The sequence below is a fragment of the Scyliorhinus canicula genome, chromosome 19, assembly GCF_902713615.1.
Source record: "Scyliorhinus canicula chromosome 19, sScyCan1.1, whole genome shotgun sequence".
Taxonomy (NCBI): Eukaryota; Metazoa; Chordata; class Chondrichthyes; order Carcharhiniformes; family Scyliorhinidae; genus Scyliorhinus; species Scyliorhinus canicula.
This window is the reverse complement of record NC_052164.1, coordinates 99,992,017-100,015,659: the sequence shown is the minus strand read 5'-3', so window position 1 is coordinate 100,015,659 and position 23,643 is coordinate 99,992,017. Positions and strand designations below refer to the sequence as shown.

The following is a 23,643-nucleotide window of genomic DNA, read 5'->3' as shown; positions in this document are numbered from 1 at the left end:
TTCTTTACACTGGTGTTATGTCACTGGTGTTGGGGCAGCATGGTAGCATTGTGGATAGCACAATTGCTTCACAGCTCCAGGGTCCCAGGTTCGATTCCAGCTTGGGTCACTGTCTGTGCGGAGTCTGCACATCCTCCCTGTGTGTGCGTGGGTTTCCTCCGGGTGCTCCGGTTTCCTCCCACAGTCCAAAGATGTGCAGGTCAGGTGGATTGGCCATGATAAAATGCCCTTAGTGTCCAAAATTGCCCTTAGTATTGGGTGGGGTTACTGGGTTATGGGGATAGGGTGGAGGTGTTGACCTTGGGTAGGGTACTCTTTCCAAGAGCCGGTGCAGACTCGATGGGCCGAATGGCCTCCTTCTGCACTGTAAATTCTATGATAATCTATGATGTCAACTTCATACAAACTTAATCTTACAAGTATCTACTCACATAAGATATTACGTCATACAAGTACATTTCTTTTAGCTCACAATTACAGATCACAGAAAAACAGAGGCCCTTCGGCCCATTGAGTCAGCAATGACACATAAAAAACACCTGACTTACCAACCTAATCTCATTTGCCAGCACTTGTCCCATAACTTTGAATGTTATAACATGCCGTTCTCACCCAGTTACTTTTTAAAGGATGTGAGGCAACCCCCCTCTACCACCCTCCCAGGCAGTGCATTTTACACTGTCACCACCTCCAGGGTAAGAATGTTTTCCCTCAAATCCTCCTAAACCTCCTGCCTCTCACCTTGAACTTGTGTCCCCTCGTGACCCAAGCCTATCCAACCTCCTGATGAATTTCCTCTGCACTTCCTCCAGAGCAATCACATCCTTCCTATAAGCTGCCAACCAAAATTGCACACAGTACTTCAGGTGTGGCCTCCCCAAAGTTGTATACAACTCCAACATGACCTCCCTATTTTTGTGATCTATGCCTTGGTTCATAAAGGCAAGTGTCCCATATGCCTTTTTCACCACCCTATTAACCTGCCTTCAGAGATCTGTGGACAAACACGCCAAGATCCCTTTGTTCCTTGGAACTTCCCAGTGTAATGCCGTTCATTGAATACTTCCTTGTCAAATTGCTCCTTCTAAAGTGTATCACCTCACACTTTTCAGGGTTAAATTCCACCTGCCACTTTTCTGCCCATTTGACCATCTCGTCTACATCTTCCTGTAACCCAAGACACTCAACCTCACTGTTAACCAACCGGCTTTGCTGAAATTCTTATAAGCTACATCAACTGCACGACCCACATCGACACACCTGGTCATATGCTCAGAAAATTCAAATCAAATTTGTTAGGCATGACCTTCCCCTGGCAAAGCCATGCTGATATCTCTGATCAAACCTTGCCTCTCCAAGTGGAGATAGAATCTCTCCTTCGGAATTTTCTCCAATAGTTTCCCTGCCACTGACATGAGACTCACTGGTTTGTACTTCCCCTGGCTTATCTCTACAGCCCTTCATGTCAGAACATATAATTACAATGATTTAACCAAAGCAAAGACAATAACTGTAACAATGTCATTAGAATCTATACATGGTAACATTGTCATGGGCGGCACGGTAGCGTAGTGGTTAGCACTGTTGCTTCGCAGCGCCAGGGTCCCAGGTTTGATTCCCGGCTTGGGTCACTGTCTAAGCGGAGTCTGCACATTCTCCCAGTGTCTGCGTGGGTTTCCTCCGGGTGCTCCGGTTTTCTCCCATAAGTTCCGAAAGATGTGCTGTGAGGTAATTTGGACATTCAGCATTTTCCCTCTGTGTATCCGAAAAGGCGCCGGGGTGTGGCGACTCGGGGATTTTCACAGTAACTTCATTGCAGTGTTAATGTAAGCCTACTTTTGACAATAATAAAGTTTTTTTTTCTGATTTCCAGTTTACAACTCAGAAAAGAATGTTTAGTGCATATTTGTAAGCATAGTTCCATTCTCAAACCCACTTTTCAAATTCACGTGGTAAATTTGCATTTTGATTTAGTCAAAATGTTATTTTGGTGCTTTAACGTTTCTTTTCTTGCCACAATAACTTTTAGCTGTTTCAAGAACGTTTCACGAAAGATAATTATTATGTTCCCTCAAAATAGTACTGTTTTCTTGATTTAATTGTTCTTTGAACGTCTTGTAATCTTGTGGTTTCTCCCAGTCCCAATTCAAACGGTCCGTTTGAGCCGTGTCAGTCACTTCCTTTCTGAAGTTTCATAGTTTGTTCCCATCCTTCAAATACTTTGCATAAATTCTGAACTATCTCAGTCCAATTCTACAGTAGAGTTTGAATGGTTTTTAGCAAACTGTTCACTTGCTTTTCTTCAAACTACTACATCTTGTGTAGTATCACCGACAAGCATTTTTAAATCAGTGTCTCCAGTCATTGTTTTTGGAAAAATCACTTTTCAATTCTGGTTGACGATTCTTAATTTCCAAGTTTTCAAGTATTTCAGTTGTTTTCTTATTGTCCATTACTGACTTTGATACATCAGTAATATTACTTTGATCAGTTCTTTGCTCAACTGTATCAGTATTCAACAACAAGTTTTTATTCACAGGAGCAACTTTTGAATTGCGGCACTCCATACCACCCACCTGCTTCATTTCCTCAATTTTGCTTTGAATTTCAAAAACATCTTTGTTCTTCTCACGATGAAGTTCCTAACAGTTAGTTAATATGCTTTTTAATGCTGCACTCAACCAATTTTTCCAGAAACTCCTTTCATTGGTCAAGGCAATTTCCACGAGACTTCATAAATACTTCAGATGCTTGAAGTTCATCACGTTCTAACTGAAGATCAACCTTTGCCAAGTTTCCTTTTTGAAGTTTATTCTTTAGAAAGTTCAAATCCGCAATCAAATGTTCCCGTACCAGCCTCCCCGGGCAGGCGCCGGAATGTGGGGCGACTAGGGGCTTTTCACAGTAACTTCATTGAAGCCTACTCGTGACAATAATCGATTTTCATTTCATGTTCCATTTTCACTGACTGATCCTCAATTGTTCTTATCAGTTCTCTATTTGCAGTCGCACACTCCTCTTTCATAGTCTGTGTTAATCAAGTTTTCTTTCAATTGCTTGTAATCTGCAATAGGCGTATCATTTTGCCCCACAATTGTTTCCAAAAATTTGGTAAGATCATCATTATCAATTGCGTGTTGCAATGCAGTTGTCATCATATTGCTGTCTCTACAAGTCAAATCATTACCAAGGATGAAATCTAGTCCTCCAATAGGTAATTTATGAATGATTCCCACCGTGGCAATTCAGTTTACAAAAGTACTTGTTAACTTAACTTTACGCAAATAAACAGGTTTATCCCTTCCATTAATACCTCTTACAGATACCTTTTCCTTCATAAAACCTGCTGGAATACAAATTGTACCATCAGCTACCATCATTCATTGATCTGCTCGCATATCTGTTGAAATTTTAATTTGTATACTTATTTTGTTACACGAGCAAGGGAAAACTTCTCCATTTGAAACACAATGTCCAGAACCTCCAATGGCCTGACTTCCTTTACCAGTACTCAAATCATTTTCTGAACTATTTTGAAATCTATTCCTCTTTCTCATGATTCTGAAAGTGCATGTTTCACCTGTACCACCGCCAGTTTTAACAGCCATTCTTTTTCAGGTGCTTCCTTTCCTACGCCTGCAACTTATCTTCCATTTTCCAACAATCTGCCGCATATATACCACTTTGTTACAATGGAAACACTTAAGCATCCAAATGTCACTACCCCCTCAGCACCCTCCCTTTTGATCTGAGGTGAAACTTCCTGTCCATTCCCAACTGTTGCATTTCTTTCTTGACTATATTTCCGTCCCACCTTTTATCCATCTCATGTTTAAAAGGATGATGGAAAAACAGTTTGGTTCTATGGAATCATCATCTAACAACTTTGCTGCCTGTAGTTTTAACCGTTCATTCCTCAATATGTGTCCTAATGACCAAAGGAAGTGAATCTTCAAATTATTCTAAAAGAATCACCTCTCTAAGGGCTTCATATGTTATCTCTATCTTTAACATCCGTGTCTAACATTCAAAGGTGTTTTGCTTCACACTCTTGAATTCAGTATCAGTTTGTTCAGGCTGTTTTCTTCCATTTCGAAATTTCTGCCTGTACGCCCCAATGACCATAAGGATAGCTTTCTTTACAACATCATTATCTTGATACCTCTTCCGCCAATGATGCATACACCTCAATAGTTCTACCTACCGGTCTACTTTGTAAAGGTAATGTCCAAATTTCTTTGGCCATTTCACCTGTTTAGCTACCTTTTCAAAGGAAATAAGGAATATTTCCACAGTTTTCTTCTCGAATTTTGGAAGAGCTTATATAAATTTAAACATTTCCCCACTAAGTTCATGTCTAGAACTCCGTCCTTCCTGAACCTGCGCTATGTCTCTGCTTCAACTTCCAACATTTAAAAAAAATACATTCAGAGTACCCAATTATTTTTTTCCAATTGGGGGCAATTTAGCATGACCAATCCACCTACCCTGCACACCTTTGGGTTGTGAGGGTGAGACTCATGCAGACACGGGGAGAATGTGAAAATTCCACACAGTCAGTGACCCGGGGCCAGGATCGAACCCGGGTCCTCAGTGCCGGGAGGCAGCAGTGCTAACCATGCCACCATGCCGTCTGTACTTCCAACGTTTCAAGTTGAAATTCTCATTCTCATCATTTTCTCGTCTTCCCTTGCTAATCTTTGCATTTCTTTAAAAAACATTTTTTTTTAAATCCCGTCCTTAAAGTTACAAAGTCAATGTGCAGAGTGGACAGGGCAAACCCTTAATCCGTCTCATTGCTTGCTCCAAAAACCAATTGAAATTCAAATTGAAGCAAATTCATGGTCTCCACAAGACAGACATACAAGATCCAAGCTGACAAGAAAAGGCATTGCACCTCATCTTGGGCTTGATCTGAGCCAAAAGGCTAAGTGATTAATCCTTCCAAGTGTTCTCATTTCAATTTCCTTTTGAAAAAATCTCTGTGTCTTTTTCCTGCATTTCTAATTGGTTCATTTGTACTTGATTTTTAGCAAATTCAATTTACAGGTTACAAAGTATATCTTAAACTACAATGATCTCAGTAACAGAACATCCCTTTAAACACATAAGATCGCTGTCGTCAAATACACTCTCCACTATGAACCTCAAGTAAATGTCTGGATTTCTCCTCAGAATCCACTCAGATTGTCACATGAGAGTTTCCAAACATCACGCCCTAAAAAGAACCTCTTTAAAATCTTTGTTCACAATAATGTTTTCCATTGGCAGTTTGCGTTCTGAAATCCAGACCATGTTTTGCAAATTACTTCTTTAAACAAAGCTTCCACTCCACTTTTAACACTGAATCTAGTCCAGGAGTTTACACCACTTATGGAGTTCTTTGTCTTGACTGCTGTAAAAACTGTTCACAATTGCTTTAACTCTCGATTCCCTAGACTGTATTAAAATGGCAACAAATAGGTTATTAACTTCTGCAGTCTGCTGACCCACTTTAAATCTAGTTACTGCAATTGACTCTTTAACTCAGAACCCTCTGTTTACTCTTCCTTGAATTCTTCTGAACAATGCCTAGGTCTCTGTTCTCTTAACTTCAGTCATCTTAGACATGCTTTCTGTTCCAATTCCCTCGTTAGCTGGATTGTATCAATTTCTTAGGAAGGTAGCATCTCTGCAACACCCTTGTCCTTTCCAGCTTCTCCTGGCAGAGTTAAAAAATGTCCACTCGCCGGTGCCCTGTCTCCAACTGCAATATGTCCAGCTAAAACTGAATCTTTTTTTAATATAAATTTAGAGTACCCAATTATTTATCTTTCCAATTAAGGGGCAATTTAGTGTGGCCAATCCACCTAACCTGCCCATCTTTCGGTTGTGGAGATGAAACCCACACAGACACAGGGAGAATGTGCAAACTCCACACGGATAGTGACCTAGGTCCGGGAGTTGAACCCGGGTCCTCAGCGCCGCAGTCCCAGTGCTAACCACTGTGCCACGTGCTGCCCAGCTAAAACTAATTCTTAAAAGCTTTTTTGCAAAGCAATGGCTACAAGCTTAAGTTTTTGATTTATTTTTCACGCCATAACTCTCTAGGCACAATAGAGTCACAGTTGGAACCAACCCCCATGCATTAAAACACCTTTGTCCAGCATGAATCTAAATACAGGTTCTACCCTTGCAGGCACAGGAGCATTAAATTAAACCCAGTTAAAATTATACCTTATTTCTAATGTTTACCAATACAAATATAAATCCCTTAAAACTACCTTTGTTTTCCTAACAGCTCCTTATTAAAGAAGAAACATTAAAGCCATAGAGAATGGACAGTTTAGTATCATCAGGATGGGAAACTGATTATGAGCAGAGACTTAACATGCTGGATTTCCAGTGGAACAGAGAAATCTGAGGGGAGTTATTGGAAAAGTGTTTATAAAAGTAGGAAGAGTTTTGATAAGGTAAGTATGGACTTGCCAACTTCCTCTCATTGAGGATTCAGTGGTGGATAGTCTTTCACACAAAATCATAAGTAAAAGAACAAAAGATTGGGAGCCATTTATTTAGGTAAATAGCACTTCTGGAGCTGGGAATGTTTCGTCACAGATTAGGTGAGACAAAGACCATTATGTCTTTTTAGGGGAAATGGATAAATATTTGAACTGGAGGAAAGTTATATTGATATGGGAGGAGCGCTGAGCAATGGGATTAGTTTTAAGTTTCTCTGGCAGGCACAGAATAGTCATCAGATGGCCTCCCTCTCTATTGTAAACTTAAACAGCTCTAGAAGAAAGTTACACAGGCTGGCATGGTGGAACTCATTACAGCTTGGCGTTGATTACTTTAGGAATAGCCTAAGAGTAATTCCGTTAATATTTTTGTCAGATCTTGTGGATGGCTTTAAATAAAAAAGCAGAGGAAAATTAATAAAATGTGTTGGGATTACGTGGTGAACTAAATTGGGTTTCAAATACGCTCTTCTGGAGAGTTCAACCTTATTTCTTCCAGATAGCACTTTTTTGCTTTTTTTTGTGGAGGTGCAAGGAGTTGGGGTTGAGGCACTTTTCCCAAAAGTTAAGGGAGAAAATCAGAAGGGTAGCCACACCATGTCGCATTCTCCCACCACTTGTTTACAACATACTGTGATCACAAGTATAAAAAACAAAAGGTGCTGGAAATACTCAGCAGATATGGCATCATCTGTGGAGAGAGAAACATTTCATGTTTCAGGTCAATGATCTTTCATCATCCTGTTGAGGATTTCTCACATTTCAATTTCCAGCATCTGCAGTATCTTGTTTTGCTATGGCAGCCGTGACTTGTTCATTTCCCTCCCCATGGCCGTCATTTGTTGTTTTGGTGGAAGTCCTTGGGTGCCTCCGCTGTACTCCTTGCAACTCCCTACCTGAGACTCACTATACCTTACATTTCAGTCTCCACGTTTTAAAAACCTCAAAACCCAGCATTATGATCAAGCTTTCGGTCACCTCTGCTGTCCTTATGCAGCTTAATATCCACTTCTTCATTCTTGTAGGTGTAAAATTTCTCCTACTCCACCTGTTATTAAAACTTCTTTGGGATGTTTTCTATGTTATGCTTGATGTGTTAAAGATAGTTTAGATGTGAGGAGATATTATTGCCACCCACTACCTTGGCTGCACTGTACAGGAATATTTCGGAAGAAAATGAGTCTGTGGTTAAAAATACAAATACAGATGTCAGTAAAGCATAAACATCCCACATACCAACAAAAAATATATTTTTGTGTCAATGGATGAAAGATTGAGGCTCTCCTCGTTGATCTTATGTGCTCCGTTGGCAGCTAGCTGAAGATATTACCAGAAGCGTTGAATGCAGTTGAGTGGCAAATATTATAAAAGGATTGTGTTGGTAAAGATCACAGTGTTGATACACCTTTGCTTGCAGTGTCATCAGAGTAAACGTGCAGGAGGCAGCATGGTGGTGCAGTGGTTAGCACTGCTGCCTCACGGCACTGAGGTCCCAGGTTCGATCCCGGCTCTGGGTCACTGTCCATGTGGAGTTTGCACATTCTCCCCGTGTTTGCGTGGGTTTCGCCCCCACAACCCAAAGATGTGCAGGGTAAATGGATTGGTCACAATAAATTGCTCCTGAATTGGAAAAAATGAATTGGGTACACTAAATTAATCAAAAACAAGAATAAATGTGCAATACAAGCACAACGTTAAGTATAGTTATTCACATTTACTCCCATTTTATTGTTTTCCGATGGGAAGCTTAGCAATGCTGCAGTATTTTATGAAGTTAACTTCTGATTTAAAAAAAACCTTGTACTCATGTCCACACTTCCATATAACAACAGAGGAAAAATCCTTTGTTCTTCTCTTTCTGGGAGATTTAAATGTGTGGCTGGTTTATTGACTAGCTTGATCAAGACTTAGTAAACATATTATTTGAATGAACTGTTCCTTAAAATGACAGCAGATTTCAAATGTAACTTTAATTTTGAGTGTGTGAAATCCTTCTTTCTCCCTCCTATATTCAAAAATGTTGATACCTTTCAGTGAAGTAGGTGAATGATTTCCTCTCAGCCTGTTGTCACTGTTACTCCTGAGTCAGCTTCGAGGTGGTGATCAGCTGAAAAACTATTCCGATTCAACCGCTGGGCCACTTTGCAGATGAGGAATTGAATCCATGCCATTCCACTCAGACCCTCACTCATTCACATTAAAATAATTTGAATATAATCCTGAAGTATGAATATTTTATGAGAAACATGTTAATGAATTTAACAGATTCAATTCGAATATGCTATTTGCCCAGTTATCAAGTGTCAATTGCATAAAACTTGTAGTTGTGTTTAATAATTTTGCTGATGGACATTTAACCGAACTGATGTGAATTTGTCTTTTCTTTATTGCTCTGGAGCAGTAGTTCCCAACCAGTGTGTCGCGAAATAAGATTCTAAATTATTCAAAATTCTTGTAAATAAACTAAAACTGACCCTCATCTTCAGCCCTGTGGTTGGCATCTCTTACGTCCCGATGAGCTGGGAAATGTGCGGTTTGGATTCTTTTTTAACGTTAAAAACCCGAACCGTGTATTTCTGGCCCATTCTTGGGCAACGCATGCGCAGGAGGCCTGAGGTTCCACTGGACTTGGAGTTGCTGACGACCAAAGTGAAGGCCCCATGTGCCTGCGCAAAATGTGAAAACTCAAGAGCACAAAAACTCTGGGAGAAGTGAGGGCGAGAAGTTAAAAAAAACAGGAGAGGACAGGAAGAAGTTCAAAAAAAACAAAGTTTCCAGTTTGGAAAGAAAACGGAGGTACGAAACGAACAAATAAAGCGAAGAAAAGGGAAAACAGGTTCCAGTAGGAGAAAGGGCTGCAAGGAACAGACCTTAAATGAAGTGGGCTTGGGAGAAGCCCTAGTCACCAAAGAGATCCCAAAAGAAGCCCTGAAGACCTGAGAAGGTACCCGAAGCTGTGGGGTGTTGGGGCAAGGGTACACCTTTGGAGCAGTAGTGTTTTGCTTGGCACGGCCAAAGAGCTGAAATTGTGCTTTTAAGTTGATGCTTGAGGGCATTTATTATGTAGTTTGGTGTGTTTGACCACAGTTTGCCAGGGATAAGTTCTTGCAGAGAAATGAAGAAACCAGCTCTGATTTAGATGTGGCCCCAAAGAATAGAACCTCTGAGGAAAAAAAAGTGAGGTTCGTACACGGTCCAACGACAGCTATTTGGCCGTCAGACCTTCGTGGACTGGTGATGCATCTTGCTTTGTCCCAGAATGCCAAATTTGCAGGGAGAAGCTGTCAAGCGCTGCAATGGTAACAAGTAAGTTGGAAGTGCCATTTTAATATAACACGCTGTTCATTCTCCAGCAAGGATATACAGCACTTCAAGCACCCAAGAGAACAAAACCTGAAGCAAAATCAACATATGATGGAATGTGTGCAGGTTTCAGATAATACGCAGGAAGCGAGTTACGTGGTGGCTGAGCTCATAACGAAATAGAAGGACTTGCACACCATTTCCAGAAACATAATTATGCCGGCATGCAAAGGTATTGTGAGAGTTATGTGGGAGTTGATGCTAGCAAAGAAATCGACATTGTTCCTCTTCCTGATAATACAATCAAACGATGTATTGACGAAACATTAGCTGATACTGAGTAGGTGCTAAACGAGAAATTTGTAATAGGTGTAAAATTTGCCCTGCAAATTAATGACTCTGCATATTAACAGACACTGCCAGCTTGTAGCATGTATCAGGTATATTGACAGGGATTCTATCAAAGAGAATTTCCTATTTTCCAAAGAATTGCGTGGTCTTTCGACCGGAGAGGAAATCTTTTGTGTCACAACTACTTACGTGGAGGAAAACAATCTTTTAAAAAATAAATTTAGAGTACCCAATTAATTTTTTCCAATTAAGGGGCAATTTAGCGTGGCCAATTCACCTACCCTGCACATCTTTGGGTTGTGGGGGCGAAACCTACACAGAGACGGGGAGAATGTGCAAACTCCACACGGACAGTGACCCAGAGCCGGGATCGAACCTGGGACCTCAGTGCCGTGAGGCAGCAGTGCTAACCCACTGCGTTACCATGCTGCCCTGAGGAAAACAATCTTAACTGGACCAAGTGCAATAGCATCTGCACTGATCAGCAGCTTGCATGACAGAAAAAGTAAAAGGATTCGTGAGTAAGGTGACATCCAGGTCAGCCACTGTATCTTACACCATGACATTCTTGTTGTGAAACAATGTAATTTAACTTAATGGCAGTATTAGATCAAATGGTGAAAATCCTGAATACGAAATCTTTTGAAATTGCGTTTGTTTACTATTTTGTGTGAAGAGATGGCGGCTGAGTACCAGAATTTACTCGTGCCCACTCTTGGCTGTCTTGAGGAAAGATCCTCTCTTGTGTTTATGTGCTTTATAAAGGGCTGAAAAAGTTTTTGCCCCTGCATGAATTGTAACACAAAGGTTTAATGTATAATGATTCTTGGTGTGCTAAGCTAGCATATCTCTCAGGTATACTCAGCCATTGGGATGAGCAGAAGGTTAAAATGCAAGGGAAAAACGGGAACATTCTGCCTGTCACGGATACACTTGAAGGCTTTAGATCAAAAGTGATCCTTTGGTCGGAAAAAGTGGCAAATAGGTCGATTGAGTTGTTCCAGCTGGCATCACCATATCCTGCTGGCAAAACCATGCTCAAACCTCATAATGCAACTTAAAACAAGACAAGAGAAGTTCAAGTGCTGCTTTTCCTCCACGAGTATGGAAGACTTTGATCCATTTACTTCACTTGGTTGAATCATCAAAGAACAGGGGCGGATTCTCCGTCCCGTGGCACGCTGTTGGGATTCTCCGTTTCGGCAGCTGGTCAACGGGGTTTCCCATTTTGGGGCAGCCCCATGCCGTCGGGAAACCCCCGGGTTGCCGGCAAAACGGGGAATCCCGACGGCGGAGAATTCAGCCCAATTGTCATTAAAAGAACGAGAGGAATTCACAGAGATCAGGATGGATCGTACACTGAAATTGAAGATTGCAGAGATGTACAAAAACAAGGAGGGAGCACCTTTCAGCAGAGCATGACCTGTAAGTTGCCCTGTCATCAGTTCCTCCCTGGATCGAGAAACTCTCCTCACAGAGACAGGCCCATGTGTCACACTCGGTGAGATGCTGCTCACAGTATTATTTGAACTTTCACATTAAAAAAAACTGAAAACAATTGAAATCTTTAATGGGATTAAATTGTATACATTTTCAATAAAAAATATTGTATTTGACATGGAGCTGGCGATAAGGCTTTCATTGTAAACATCTTAAATAAACGGAAACTGCGCGGGATGATTGCTTGACATGGTTTTAAGAGGTTTTTGAGATAAAAGGCTTTCACTAGAAGGCATTTCAGTTGGAGAAAATAGGTGTGCCTCAAATATTTTATAGTAGCACGATATATAAAAGGTTGGAAACTACAGCTCTGGAGCTTCAGAGTAGATGATTACTCTGTTGCCATCCTGTGTACTATTGTTGCATGATTAAATACTGTTCAAAGAACATTGTGCAATATTTAATAAGATAACTACTGCATATATTTATTGTAGGTAATGAATATCACTAAGACTTGCAATAAGAACCTCCGTCCCTTTTTACTTCTGTCTGAAAATTGATGTGTCCTCAGGGTCAAGAAAGTGATTCTTCAGAAGCGTCAATACGAGGCCCTCGTATAAAGCACGTTTGCAGACGGGCTGCTGTCGCGCTAGGTCGGAAAAGGGCTGTGTTCCCTGATGACATGCCCACCCTGAGTGCCTTGCCATGGGAAGAGCGTGAGAAGATATTGTCTTCAATGGGAAATGACGGTAGGCAAAGGAAACCTAACTGTTCTGAAATTTGTTAAAATGGTAAAGTGGGATTTTACCTGCTGGGGTGAAATTGTTGTACCTGTTTTTCGGGGTGGGGAGGTGGCTGTAAGCAAGGTCCAATTCGATAAATTTTGACAAGCCTTTTCTTCGACTGAACATTTTGGGCACGATTTAACCACCGCGTGGATCTGGGTTCGCCCGTTAAATAGCTGGAAAGGCCAAAATTGAGATTTGCGGCAGGCGGGAATCAGTTTGCTATCTAACCGGCTGCTCCCAATGGCAAGTTCCAGATCACACCCAAATATGGCGAAGATCAGTAACCCTCATTTGCATTCATTTCTATCTCATTAGCGAGATGGAAGTCGAATGCTACAGCCCGCAAGTGCATCTGTGAGTTGAAGGATGACCTGTATGCAGGGGCTTTATACATTTTGAGCTGGACCAAGCTCACCAAGATGCCGGGCTGCAGGGTTCTTCACCATTCCCCCAGGTCCAGGAGGTAATTGAAGGCACGCATGTCTCCTTGCGTGTACTGGGGCATCAGGGAGTGCCCTTCATTATCACAAAGAAGTTCCACTCCCTGAGTGCTCAACTCATGTGTCACCACTGCCTCTGGATCAACATCATGGCAGCTACATCCTGGGACACTGCGAGATCCCCGCTTTCTTTGAGGGGCCTTATACCCAGGAGTCACGTGACACCCCCTTCTCTGAGAGCAGCACACCTCCAGCCCGCACACCAAGGAGGGCAGCCCTGCAACACCCGTGCAGCCCAAAACTAGACCCAGGCCCTCAACGGTGGCACAGTGGGTTAGCCCTGCAGCCTCACTGCGCCGAGGACCCAGGTTCGATCCCGGCTCTGGGTCACTGTCCGTGTGGAGTTTGCACATTCTCCCCGTGTTTGCGTGGGTTTAGCCCCCATAACCCAAAGATGTGCAAAGTAGGTGGATTGGCCACGCTAAATTGCCCCTTAATTGGAAAAAATGAATTGGGTACTCTAAATTTATTTTTAAAAAAATCTCAGGCACCAGGGTGTGGAAGTCAACAGGCTGCCTCAAACTTAGCTGTGGATCCTAGTTATAGCGGATGGGTGAGTTAGAGTAACAAACAATAGGCACATAGTGGGCACAAGTGAACCGTGGGCACTAGTAGAGAAAACTCACCATTGTAATAAAAATCACTTTCTTCACCCATGTGGATCCTCCACGATGTCATGTCATGGTGCCAGTCTCCGCAAATTCGGCGCTTCATCCTGTGCAGCGAGCAAATGGCAACGCTATGTCGCTCCCACCTCCTACAGTGATGATGCAGTAAAGCCACGCCGCTCCTGGCGTGGGCACTCCAGCCCCAACCCTCATCCATGGAGGTTTTGCCACCCCATCACCCCGAACATCAACACTCAGGCCTCTCATGTTGCCAGAATTCTCCAGTTATGAGGATACCAAGGGTTGAAAACGTGTGAGAATGTGTCCACCTCTTCGAAGGTGGAGAAAAACACCAGCACGCCTGACCTCGGAGGAGGTAGGAGCAGCTGAGATGTGTCATTCAGCCTCTCTTCACCCCAAATCACTCTGTTCAGTGGTAGGTCGTGTTCAGCTCTCTGTGAGGCAGGAATCAGACGTTTTGCAGAGGATAAGAGGAGCATCACTCTGTCCTCACTGCAAGTCATCATGATTCACCTACAGCGTTCAGCCAATTGCTTTCCTGCCCTTAGCGCCCTGTCTATGAATGTAGCCAACATCACAATGACGTCCCGCAAGCACCACAGTAGTGAGCAGATGGCGGTTGCCATGGTGGGAGAGATCGTAATACCCTAGTCCTGGTTGTCCCCAAGCCGAGCGGTTATGAGGAAACCCCTCGCCCTACGCTCTGTGAGGGCTGATGTGCCAAGTCCAGCCTCTGCCTGCTCCGCGGGTTGCCCATCCCACCAACCTCAACAGGTCCGTGACTCCTCTCCCCCCCCCCCCCCCCCCCAAAATGCCGAGACTGAATCCCCACCACACCCTCTCTGGTGGCCCCTCTGCAATTGGCACCCTGAAGAGTGATGTTGACCTGGGCGCTCACCTTCAATATCCTCTTTGGAGGTAATGTTCTTGTTTTTATACAGCTGTTGTAAATCATGCTGGTGTGACGTCACACCGACACCGATAAAATATTCTGTGAGGGACAGGTGGTGAAGTCCTGGCAGGAGGGCTCGCTTATGATATGCTGATGTATTTAAATTAGGTTCCTGACCTGTGGCAAGATTCTCATTACGTTACCAGCAAGGTACCTGGAAAATCCGATCTCGCCGGGGGAATTGTGTTTCCTGATTCTCGACGTATAGTTTGCTGACGTAGCCATTCTCACTGACGGCTTACGTGTGCTGAAAATCACCCCCTTTATCTCCACGGCAATGTTCTAGATTGAACCGTGAAAATATTCATCCAGAAAACATCCAACAGTTCAAGTGTTGCTCATACTAATTGTACATCTAGTCACAATCGTTTTCAGAAAGCCTCAAATTGTGTTTTAATTGCATTATGAGCAATTTTAGAAATGTTGAAAGGCACTGTTTTGTTTTTTAAAAATACCCTGGTTCTTTCCTCGTGGGAAGATGTTGCATAAGCTTGTGGGAGAGACTTTGCTTGGTCAGCAATGTGAGTTTGTGATGGTGGCAGTCAGTGCTTAATTTGCTGACATTGCTGCATTTGAATTTGAATTATTTCTTGATCTTAATAACTGCCCAAGTACAGAGTTGGGAGTATGGAGTGCTCAATACTAAAGCCAGACAATAGTGAGTCAGTCCCAACTACCAGTAGTTGTAGTATAAGTATACCAGTAGTATAACTCTGCAATATGTGCAAAGTGGAAATTGCTTTGCTGTTATAGTTCAACCAGGAAGAAACGTGTCTGCAATACCTGATTGGAACCGTAACAGCCTTGCCTGGGAGAGTTAGGCAGGTGTCAGAGCTATTTCCCAGTAGTTAAACAAAATTTAAAGTGTGGAAAGGAGAGAAGTGCTGTTCTTCTAAATATTTAAAATGAGGTTTGATGGGTTTGCAGAGTTCTCGGAACATTTGGTAAATCAGTTTTGATACTGCACTGGACTTTCATTCCCTGATCGTAAAGTGCTGTGACTCTGTTGTCTCCATGGAATCTTGTTGTGCTTCACTCAGGAATCAGGTCAGCTCCTGAATCCTAATTTACATTCCTAACCTGGTGTTGCTCTGAATTTCAAGTTACTTCTCAACAATACAAAATTGGGACTATGAAGCACTCTAAAGTACCAATGCCAGGAATTGATGTGACACATTCCCACACCTGAATGTCTGGGTTAACAATAGAACCACAATAATATGCCTGTTGTTTTTCTCTTTTTTGCCAGAAAAAAATGATCAAGCCATAGGATTGTTGGTGAGACTAATGGCATCTCATTGGTCTAATATGGCCCTTCAGAGGTTGGGATTAAGCATATTGTTTGGAAGGAGTAGAGGAAATGTCACCTTCCATCTAACTGTGCATTACCTGATCTGAGTGTGCTTAGATGTTGACTGTCTAAAATAGAAAATGTTTCTATCCAGTGCTTATCCCTCATAGTGAACTCAAAATCCACAAAAGAAATAATCTGTACGCAACCAAGACTTTGATTTGAATTCCTGAGTGAGTGGGTTGAAATGAATTCATTACTGCACCACTGAAGTTGAACCACTGCTGAGTCATTAATTACTTTTCTACTAGCGTTGGCTCTGTTTCTTCATATCGTTTGGTTTGGCAACTGAAAAATGTTTTTAACGAACAATAAAATTGAAAATACCAGTGAGAATGTTCGCAAAACAAACAAATGGATTCTCTGCTAGCCATATTTTTGCAGTGATGGTTTATTGTTTAAATGTGGGCTGGATGACCGCTCTTCATTCAGCAGCACAGTTATTTGCTCTCAACAGCGTAAGAACTAAATGTGCGATTTGCTCAAAGAGCTGCACGGTTTTAGCATGCTCCAGTTGAATGTTGAAAACTAATGTTGCACGTTTTGTTCTGTGGCTGTTCAATCTAAACCTCAACTCCAGATCAATTGACCTCCAGTCTCCACAACCTGTCAAGGGAAGTTCCATATTTCCATCACTCTTTCTGTGAAAAAAATGTGACTCATAAATAGCCTCAGACTCTAGTTTTTCTATGTCCCCTTTTCTGGACTCTCCCCACCAGAGGAAATGGTTTCTCTCCCCGGACAGGTGCCGGAATGTGGCGACTAGGGGCTTTTCACAGTAACTTCATTGAAGCCTACTTGTGACAATAAGCGATTTTCATTTTTCAATTCCTTTATCATTTTAATAAGCTCAATTTTGTCATCTCAAAACTATAAGCCAACTTTATGCAACCCACTTGAGACGAAGGCCAACTTTTTAATTGCACTTCCTGATCTCAATAGCAGAGCAACCACCAAGTTTCATGATTTATTATTAATGATTTGTTTCCATCCCTTTAACCACCTACCCTATTCCGTACCAGATATTTATTTATTCAACTCTTTGCCATATTAGCTTATTGACACAACATCAACATTTAAAGCTCTTGATTAAAATATGGAAACAATGTATCGGTAAAGATTAATTTAAAAGAAAACGTTATAATTATTTGATGTCAAAGATTTGGCATATGCTTTAAAGTTGAGATAGGATTTCTTATTTCGATCTTTAGAAGACTGGGAATAAATATCTCAAAGTCAATCTCTGAGCACAGTACAGGGTATAATTTATACTAGCATTCCCCAAACTGGGTTCGCAGAACCCTGGGGTTCCATAGGAAACACCCAGGCTTTCCACAGTAGTTTGGCCATTGTAAATTTGAAAAAAATAGCTGTCTTTCCAGCTTGTCCATTTGGAGATGATTTTCACACTTGAGTTGGCTACTGATGGACACGCTGGTCTGCCAATCAGCAACTAATGCGGCGAGAAGCCGACCTCTGATTGGACAAGCTGGAAATAGCAACAGAGTAAGCATTCAAAGTCCTGGGCAAGGGCGTGAGCAGCAGGTAGGCAGCGACCATGGAGGGGGAGGAGCAGCAACCGCAGGAGGGAACGGGAAGAAGCCACGAAGCAAGGGAGAAAGAGGCGTGTGTGTGAGAGAGAGGGCAAGGGAGAGAGGTGTATGTTTGCAGATGATAGAAAGGGATCTCTACTTGTAGAGGGACAGGTAGTATTGAGGAAGAAGGGGGTGCTGCAGAAGGACTTGGACAGGCTAGGAGAGTAGGCAATGAAGTGGCAAATGAAATACAATGTGGAAAAGTGTGAGGTTATGTACTTTGGAAGGAGGATTGGAGGCATAGACTATTTTCTAAATGGGGAGATGCTGTGGAAATCAGAAGCACAAAGGGACTTGGGAGTCCTTGTTCAAGATGCTCTTAAGGTTAATGTGCAGGTTCAGGCGGCAGTTAAGAAGGCAAATGTAATGTTAGCATCCATGTCAAGAGGGCTAGAATACAAGAGCAGGGATGTACTTCTGAGGCTGTATAAGGCTCTGGTGAGACCCCATTTGAAGTAGTGTGAGCAGTTTTGGGCTCCGTATCTAAAGAAGGATGTGCTGGCCTTGGAAAGGGTCCAGAATAGATTCACAAGAATGATCCCTGGAATGAAGAGCGCGTTGTATGAGGAACGGTTGAGGACTCTGGGTCAATACTCATTGGAGTTTAGAAGGATGAGGGGGGGGGGGGGTCTTATTGAAACTTACAAAATACTGCGAGGCCTGGATAAAGTGGACGTGGAGAGGATGTTTCCACTTGTAGGAAAAACTAGAACCACAGGACATAACCTCAGACTAAAGGGACGATCCTTTAAAACTGAGATGAGGAGGAATTTCTTCAGCCAGAGGGTGGTGAATCTGTGGAACTCTTTGCCGCAGAAGGCTGTGGAGGTGAAAACACCGTTATGGGGAGAAGGCAGGAGAATGAGGATCAGAAAAATATCAGCCATGATTGAATTGCGGAGCAGACTCGATGGGCCGAGTGGCCTAATTCTGCTCCTATGGTCTTATGTTGTGTGTGAAGGTGAGAAAAGAGGCAAGAGTGTTGTGAGAAAGAGAGAGGTGGGAGTAAATTTGTATGTGTGTGTTTGTGTGACTGGGCGAGGGTTTGTGTGGGGAGGTGTGTGTGTGGGGTTTGTTTGTGCATGTGTGAAAAAAGTGTGTGTGCGATATGAGAATCCCGCTCTCCCGCAGCACTCCTAATATTAAATGAATTTGTGAACAAAGAAGCAGCATCACTCTTCTCTTATAACTTGTTTAATAAGAGAATGTCTAAATTATAATAAATGTACACATATAAGAAATCAAAAATACTTTTGTAAATTTGTTTTGGTATGTTTGTACCGATGGTGCAAAAACAATCATTTTTAATGTTTTCTTCAACATAATAAGAATGTTTCTCAGGGATTCCGTCAGTAATCTTGGGAGGTCAAAAGGGTTCCGTGGCTGGAAAAGTTTGGGAAACCCTGATTTATATCATAAAGTTTTTGGCTGCAGTTTGCCACATGGTGTGTTCTTGACACCAACTGGAGGAGTAATCAACTCCAGTCCAGTTGCTTTGCCAAATGGAAAGAGGGTGTTGCAGGGTGAATGAGCCCTTTTGCCTGTGGGATAATTTCTGCATGCGTGAACTTTACTTTCTAACTTGGGTAGCTTTAATTTCTTGTGACTAAAAGGTGTAATTCAAGCAAGCCTAGACTTGCTTAGCGTGTTGGTATGCAAGAGGCTGAAATGCCATTACCCAGAAAGCGTATTCAACTTTATAATGAGTAGATGTTTAGAAATTCTGGGTCACTTCAGTAATTGATATGATCTTTGTGGTAATATGGATGATAGGTTGTTAGAACCCAGCTTTAGTTTAGTTCTGACCAAGCATGTTACACATCTAGTCTCAGTGTCTTGTAATGCATTGTAATCTGCAGTGATGATTTGTATGCTTGAATTTTGTCAGTTGACTAATAATGAGGATGGTAATTTCCAACCTAAGTTTCCAAACCCATACTTGAAATTTAAGGTAGAAGTTGTTTGAAAAGCCACGACAATGTAGAGCTTGGAGTTTTAAGTTCCTGTCTGCCTTGTAAACTGCTTGCAGCCTTTACGTAGACCTGCCAAATACTTGAGCGAAGCTCTGCCTAGTTTGTTATTTCTAAATAGTTTACTTTGTGGAGTTGTAATGATACCAATACAATATTCATCAGAAATTGGAGCAAACATAGGCCGTTTGGCCCCTTGAACCAACCCCACTATTCAATACGATCATGGCTAATCTGATTGTGGCTTTAACTTAATTTTTAAGGGGCAACACAGCGATGCAGTGGTTAGCACTGTTGCCTCACGGTGCCGAGGTCCTAGGTTCGATCCCGGCTCTGGGTCACTGTCCATGTGGAGTTTGCACATTCTCCCCGTGTTTGCTTGGTTTTGCCCCCAATGCTGTGCAGGCTAGGTGGATTGGCCATGCTAAATTGCCCCTTAATTGGAAAAAATGAATTGGGTATTCTAAATTTATTTAAGAAAAATAAAACTTCACTTTTATGCCTGCGCTCTGTAACCATTAATGCCCTTGTAAATAAAATTAATCCGCCTAACTCACCCGTGAGGAGGCATGGTGGCACAGTGGTTAGCACTGCTGCCTCACCGCACCGAGGATCCGGGTTCGATCCTGGCCCTGGGTCACTGTCCTTGTGGAGTTTGCACATTCTCCCCGTGTCTGCATGGGTCTCACCCCTACAACCCAACAAGATGTGCAGGGTAGGTGGATTGACCACGCTAAATTGCCCCTTAATTGGAAAAAAAATTGGGTACTCTAAATTTATTTTTTAAGAACTCACCCTTGAATATATTCAGTGACCCAGATTCCACTACTCTGGTGAGGAGAAGTCTAAAAAGTAACAGCAATTTGAGTGAAGAAATTCCTACTCATCTCTTAGTTTTAAGTTACTTCTAGATTCCTGGATTCTCCCACAAGGAAAGACATCCTCTCAGCATCTACCCTGTCAAGTCCTCTCAAAATTTCAATTTCAATGTGGAGATGATGGTGTTGCAGTATTGTCACTGGAATAGTAATCTAGTTGTCCCAGGCTGTGGAGACATAGATTCACATTTGGTGGAATTTAAATTCAAATAATTTGGAGTGTGACCATGACATCTAACATTGGTTGTTGTAAATACCCGTATGATTGACGATTGTCCTTTAGGGAAGAAAATCAGGCGTCCTCACTGGTCTGGCCTACATTAAATTAAAAATGTGACTCCAGATCCACGGCAACGTGGTTGACACATAGCTGCCCCCTGAAATAACCTGGTAAGCCACTCAGTTTGAGGGCAGTTAGAGATAGGCAGCAAATAATGCCTAAAATCCATGAAAAAAAAAGAAAAGAAGATCGCTTCGCACTTTTCAAAAATCCAATGAGTACAGGTCCAGCTTCCTCAACCTTTACCACATGACAACCTTTTCATCACAGAAATCAGTCGAGTGCACCTTTTCTGAACTGCTTTTCTTTAAATAATGTGCTCTGTATGGTTGAAGAGCTTTAGTCTCCTTATTTAAGAAAGTATATAAACAGGTGGCATGGTGGCGCAGTGGTTAGCCTCATGGTGCTGAGGACAAGGTTTCGATCCTGGCTCCTTAATTGGGAAAAAAAATAATAATTGGGCACTCTAAATTTATTTAAAAAAAGCAAAGTATATAAATGCAAAGAGCTTGAACAGGCTTTGGATTTATTCATTGGAGTTTAGAAGAATGAGAGGTGATATTATTGAAACATATACTGAGGGAACTTGACAAGATGGATGATGAAAGGATGTTTCTTCTTGTAGAGAATAGAACTAGGAAACACGGTTTAAAAATAAGGCATCTCCCGTTTAAGACTGAGATGAGGAGAATTTATTTTCTCTGAGAGTCGGGAACTCTCCTCCGCAGAGGGCAGTGGGGGGAGGGTCATTGAATATATTTTAAGGCAGAAGTAGATAGATTCTTATCAAACAAGGGTGTTGAAAGAATTTCAGGATAGGTGGGAATGTGGAGTTGAGGCCACAATCTAACCAGCCATGATCTTATTGAATGGAGAGCAAGCTTGAGGGGCCGCGTGACCTATTCCCAGTTCTGATATGTTCCCCACTTTTATACTCCATCCTCCTTGCAACAAAGGGCAACTTTCCATTTGTCTTTCTCAATACTTGCTGTACCCGCATGCTAACTTGTGATTCATGTGCAAGGACAATCTGATCCCTATGTACTGCAGTATCCTGCATTCTCTCTCAATTTAAATAATATTCAATTTTTCTATAATTCCTGCCAAAGTGGCAGCCTCACATTTTCCCATATTATGCTTCATTTGTCAATTTTATACACGCTCACTTAACATCTCTATATCCCTTTGTATACACTTTTTGTATCTTCCTCACAACTTGCTTCTCTATTTATCTTTGTACCATCACCAAGTTTGGTTACTACACAGTCACTCCCTTCATCTGTGTCATTGATATAGAATATAAATAATTGAGGCACCGATCCCTGTTGCATCCCACTAGTTAGTTTGCTAGTTTAAAATGACCTTTTTATCCTGACTCTGTTTTCTGTTGGTTAGCAATCCTCTATCCACATTGATATATCACTCCTAACGGCTTGAACTCTTGTCTGCTTCAGTAACCTTTTATGTGGCACGTACTGAATGCCTTTTGGAAATCCAAATATTCTACATCTACTGGTTCTCCTTTATTCACCCTGTGTGTTACATCCTCAGTGAGCTCTAATAAATTTGTCAAATATGACTTTCCTTTTATAAAACCCATGTTGACTCTGCCTAATAATAATGCATCCGAGCATTTTCCCTAATGACATATATTAGGTTAACTGGCATTCTTACAGGCTGATCAATCAAAGCTATTTTGTCAGACAGTGTGATATTATGATGTGATAATGCATGAGAAAGATTGTTATAATTTGCAATAGAACCAAGAATTGAGCTACAGTGAGGCAAAGTAAGCAACGCAGCCACTGAAAATATAAAATAATCTGCCTGGGAAACAGTGGAGGTGGAGAATGCCTGCTAGTTGATATGGATAAATAGAGACTGCGTGTTTTAAGAGAAACTAAGGTATGGTATTTTTGAAGAGAAGTGGCAATTGGCCCTTCTATTGAAGTCCTACCTTCCTGGAGAATGTTACTCCTGTGACTGATTTTATGTAAGTACTTGCCTGGTGGGGAGCTTGTCCATAGGAGAGCACACGAGAATTTTAAGAGGAGCTCTCTGCAATGTTCTGTCTCTGTCCATTAATGTCTTGGTACGCTGTCCACCTGGGAGTGCAATTTGGTATAATGGAAATTTCTAGAGGCCCAGGAAAATCACAGGAGTTCCATATTTGCCTTTTGGTTTTCCATTTGTATAATTGTGGTTGGTGTGATATGGAGCTGGTAGTTTAGATCAAACTTTAAAAACTGAGACTCTGGGCAGCACGATGGCGCAGTGGTTAGCACTGCTGCCTCACGGCACCAAGGATATAGGTTCAATCCCATGCCATTGGCTATGCTAAATTGCCCCTTAATTGGAAAACAAATTGGTGTTTTAAATTTATTTAAAAAGCTGAGGCTCAAGGACCCAAAACCATGAATGACACCAAAATTCAGGCCATCTGTTTGGATATGGGGGGTTATAAGCATGTTGTATTAAGAATTCTTTGTCCAACATTATTTCAGTATTTTTGGTCCGCAGACTAATAATTTGCATTACGTAGCAGGGTTCTTTCTTTCTAGGTGTTAACGTTCCCTTTGGAAAATAAAAACACGCTTCCTTCGAGGATCCCTGGGAATTGCATTTATTTGTGTAGGGCTTTGCCACACATTGAGGTCACTGGGTTAGAATGTAATCTCTCCTGCCTAAGAAAACAGTTGATATGAAACTGCTTCTCTATGTGTTGCAGATAAATCATCTGTAGCTGGGTCAGAGGATGCTGAACCACCCACACCAATAATCAAACCAGTCGCTAAGCACAAGGTCCCACAGGAGCCTATCGTTCGGAAAGGGAGGAGGTCACGTAGGTGTGGGCAGTGTCCAGGCTGTCAGGTACCAGATGATTGCGGCCAGTGTACAAACTGCTTGGACAAACCCAAGTTTGGTGGTCGGAATGTGAAGAAGCAATGTTGCAAGTGAGTGGGGCTTTGTAACCAACTGTTTTAGAACAAGTATTAATTGAAACTTGTTTATATATTTTTGATAGAGTAAGACCTGCTTCTATTATGACAGTGTCTTATATATCTGACAAGCATCTGAAAGTTGCATCACAAAGAAAACTTCTTGA

General features: G+C 42.0%; 1 protein-coding gene across 1 annotated transcript in view; it reads left to right on the top strand.

Annotated features, from left to right (window-relative positions):
- The window catches only part of kmt2a (lysine (K)-specific methyltransferase 2A), a 182,427-nt gene that overhangs the window by 61,048 nt on the left and 97,736 nt on the right, over window positions 1–23,643 (top strand). Inside the window, 2 exon segments of the mRNA XM_038778603.1 lie at window positions 12,166–12,343; window positions 23,266–23,491. Of these exon segments, the coding sequence (XP_038634531.1) occupies window positions 12,166–12,343; window positions 23,266–23,491 (404 nt within the window).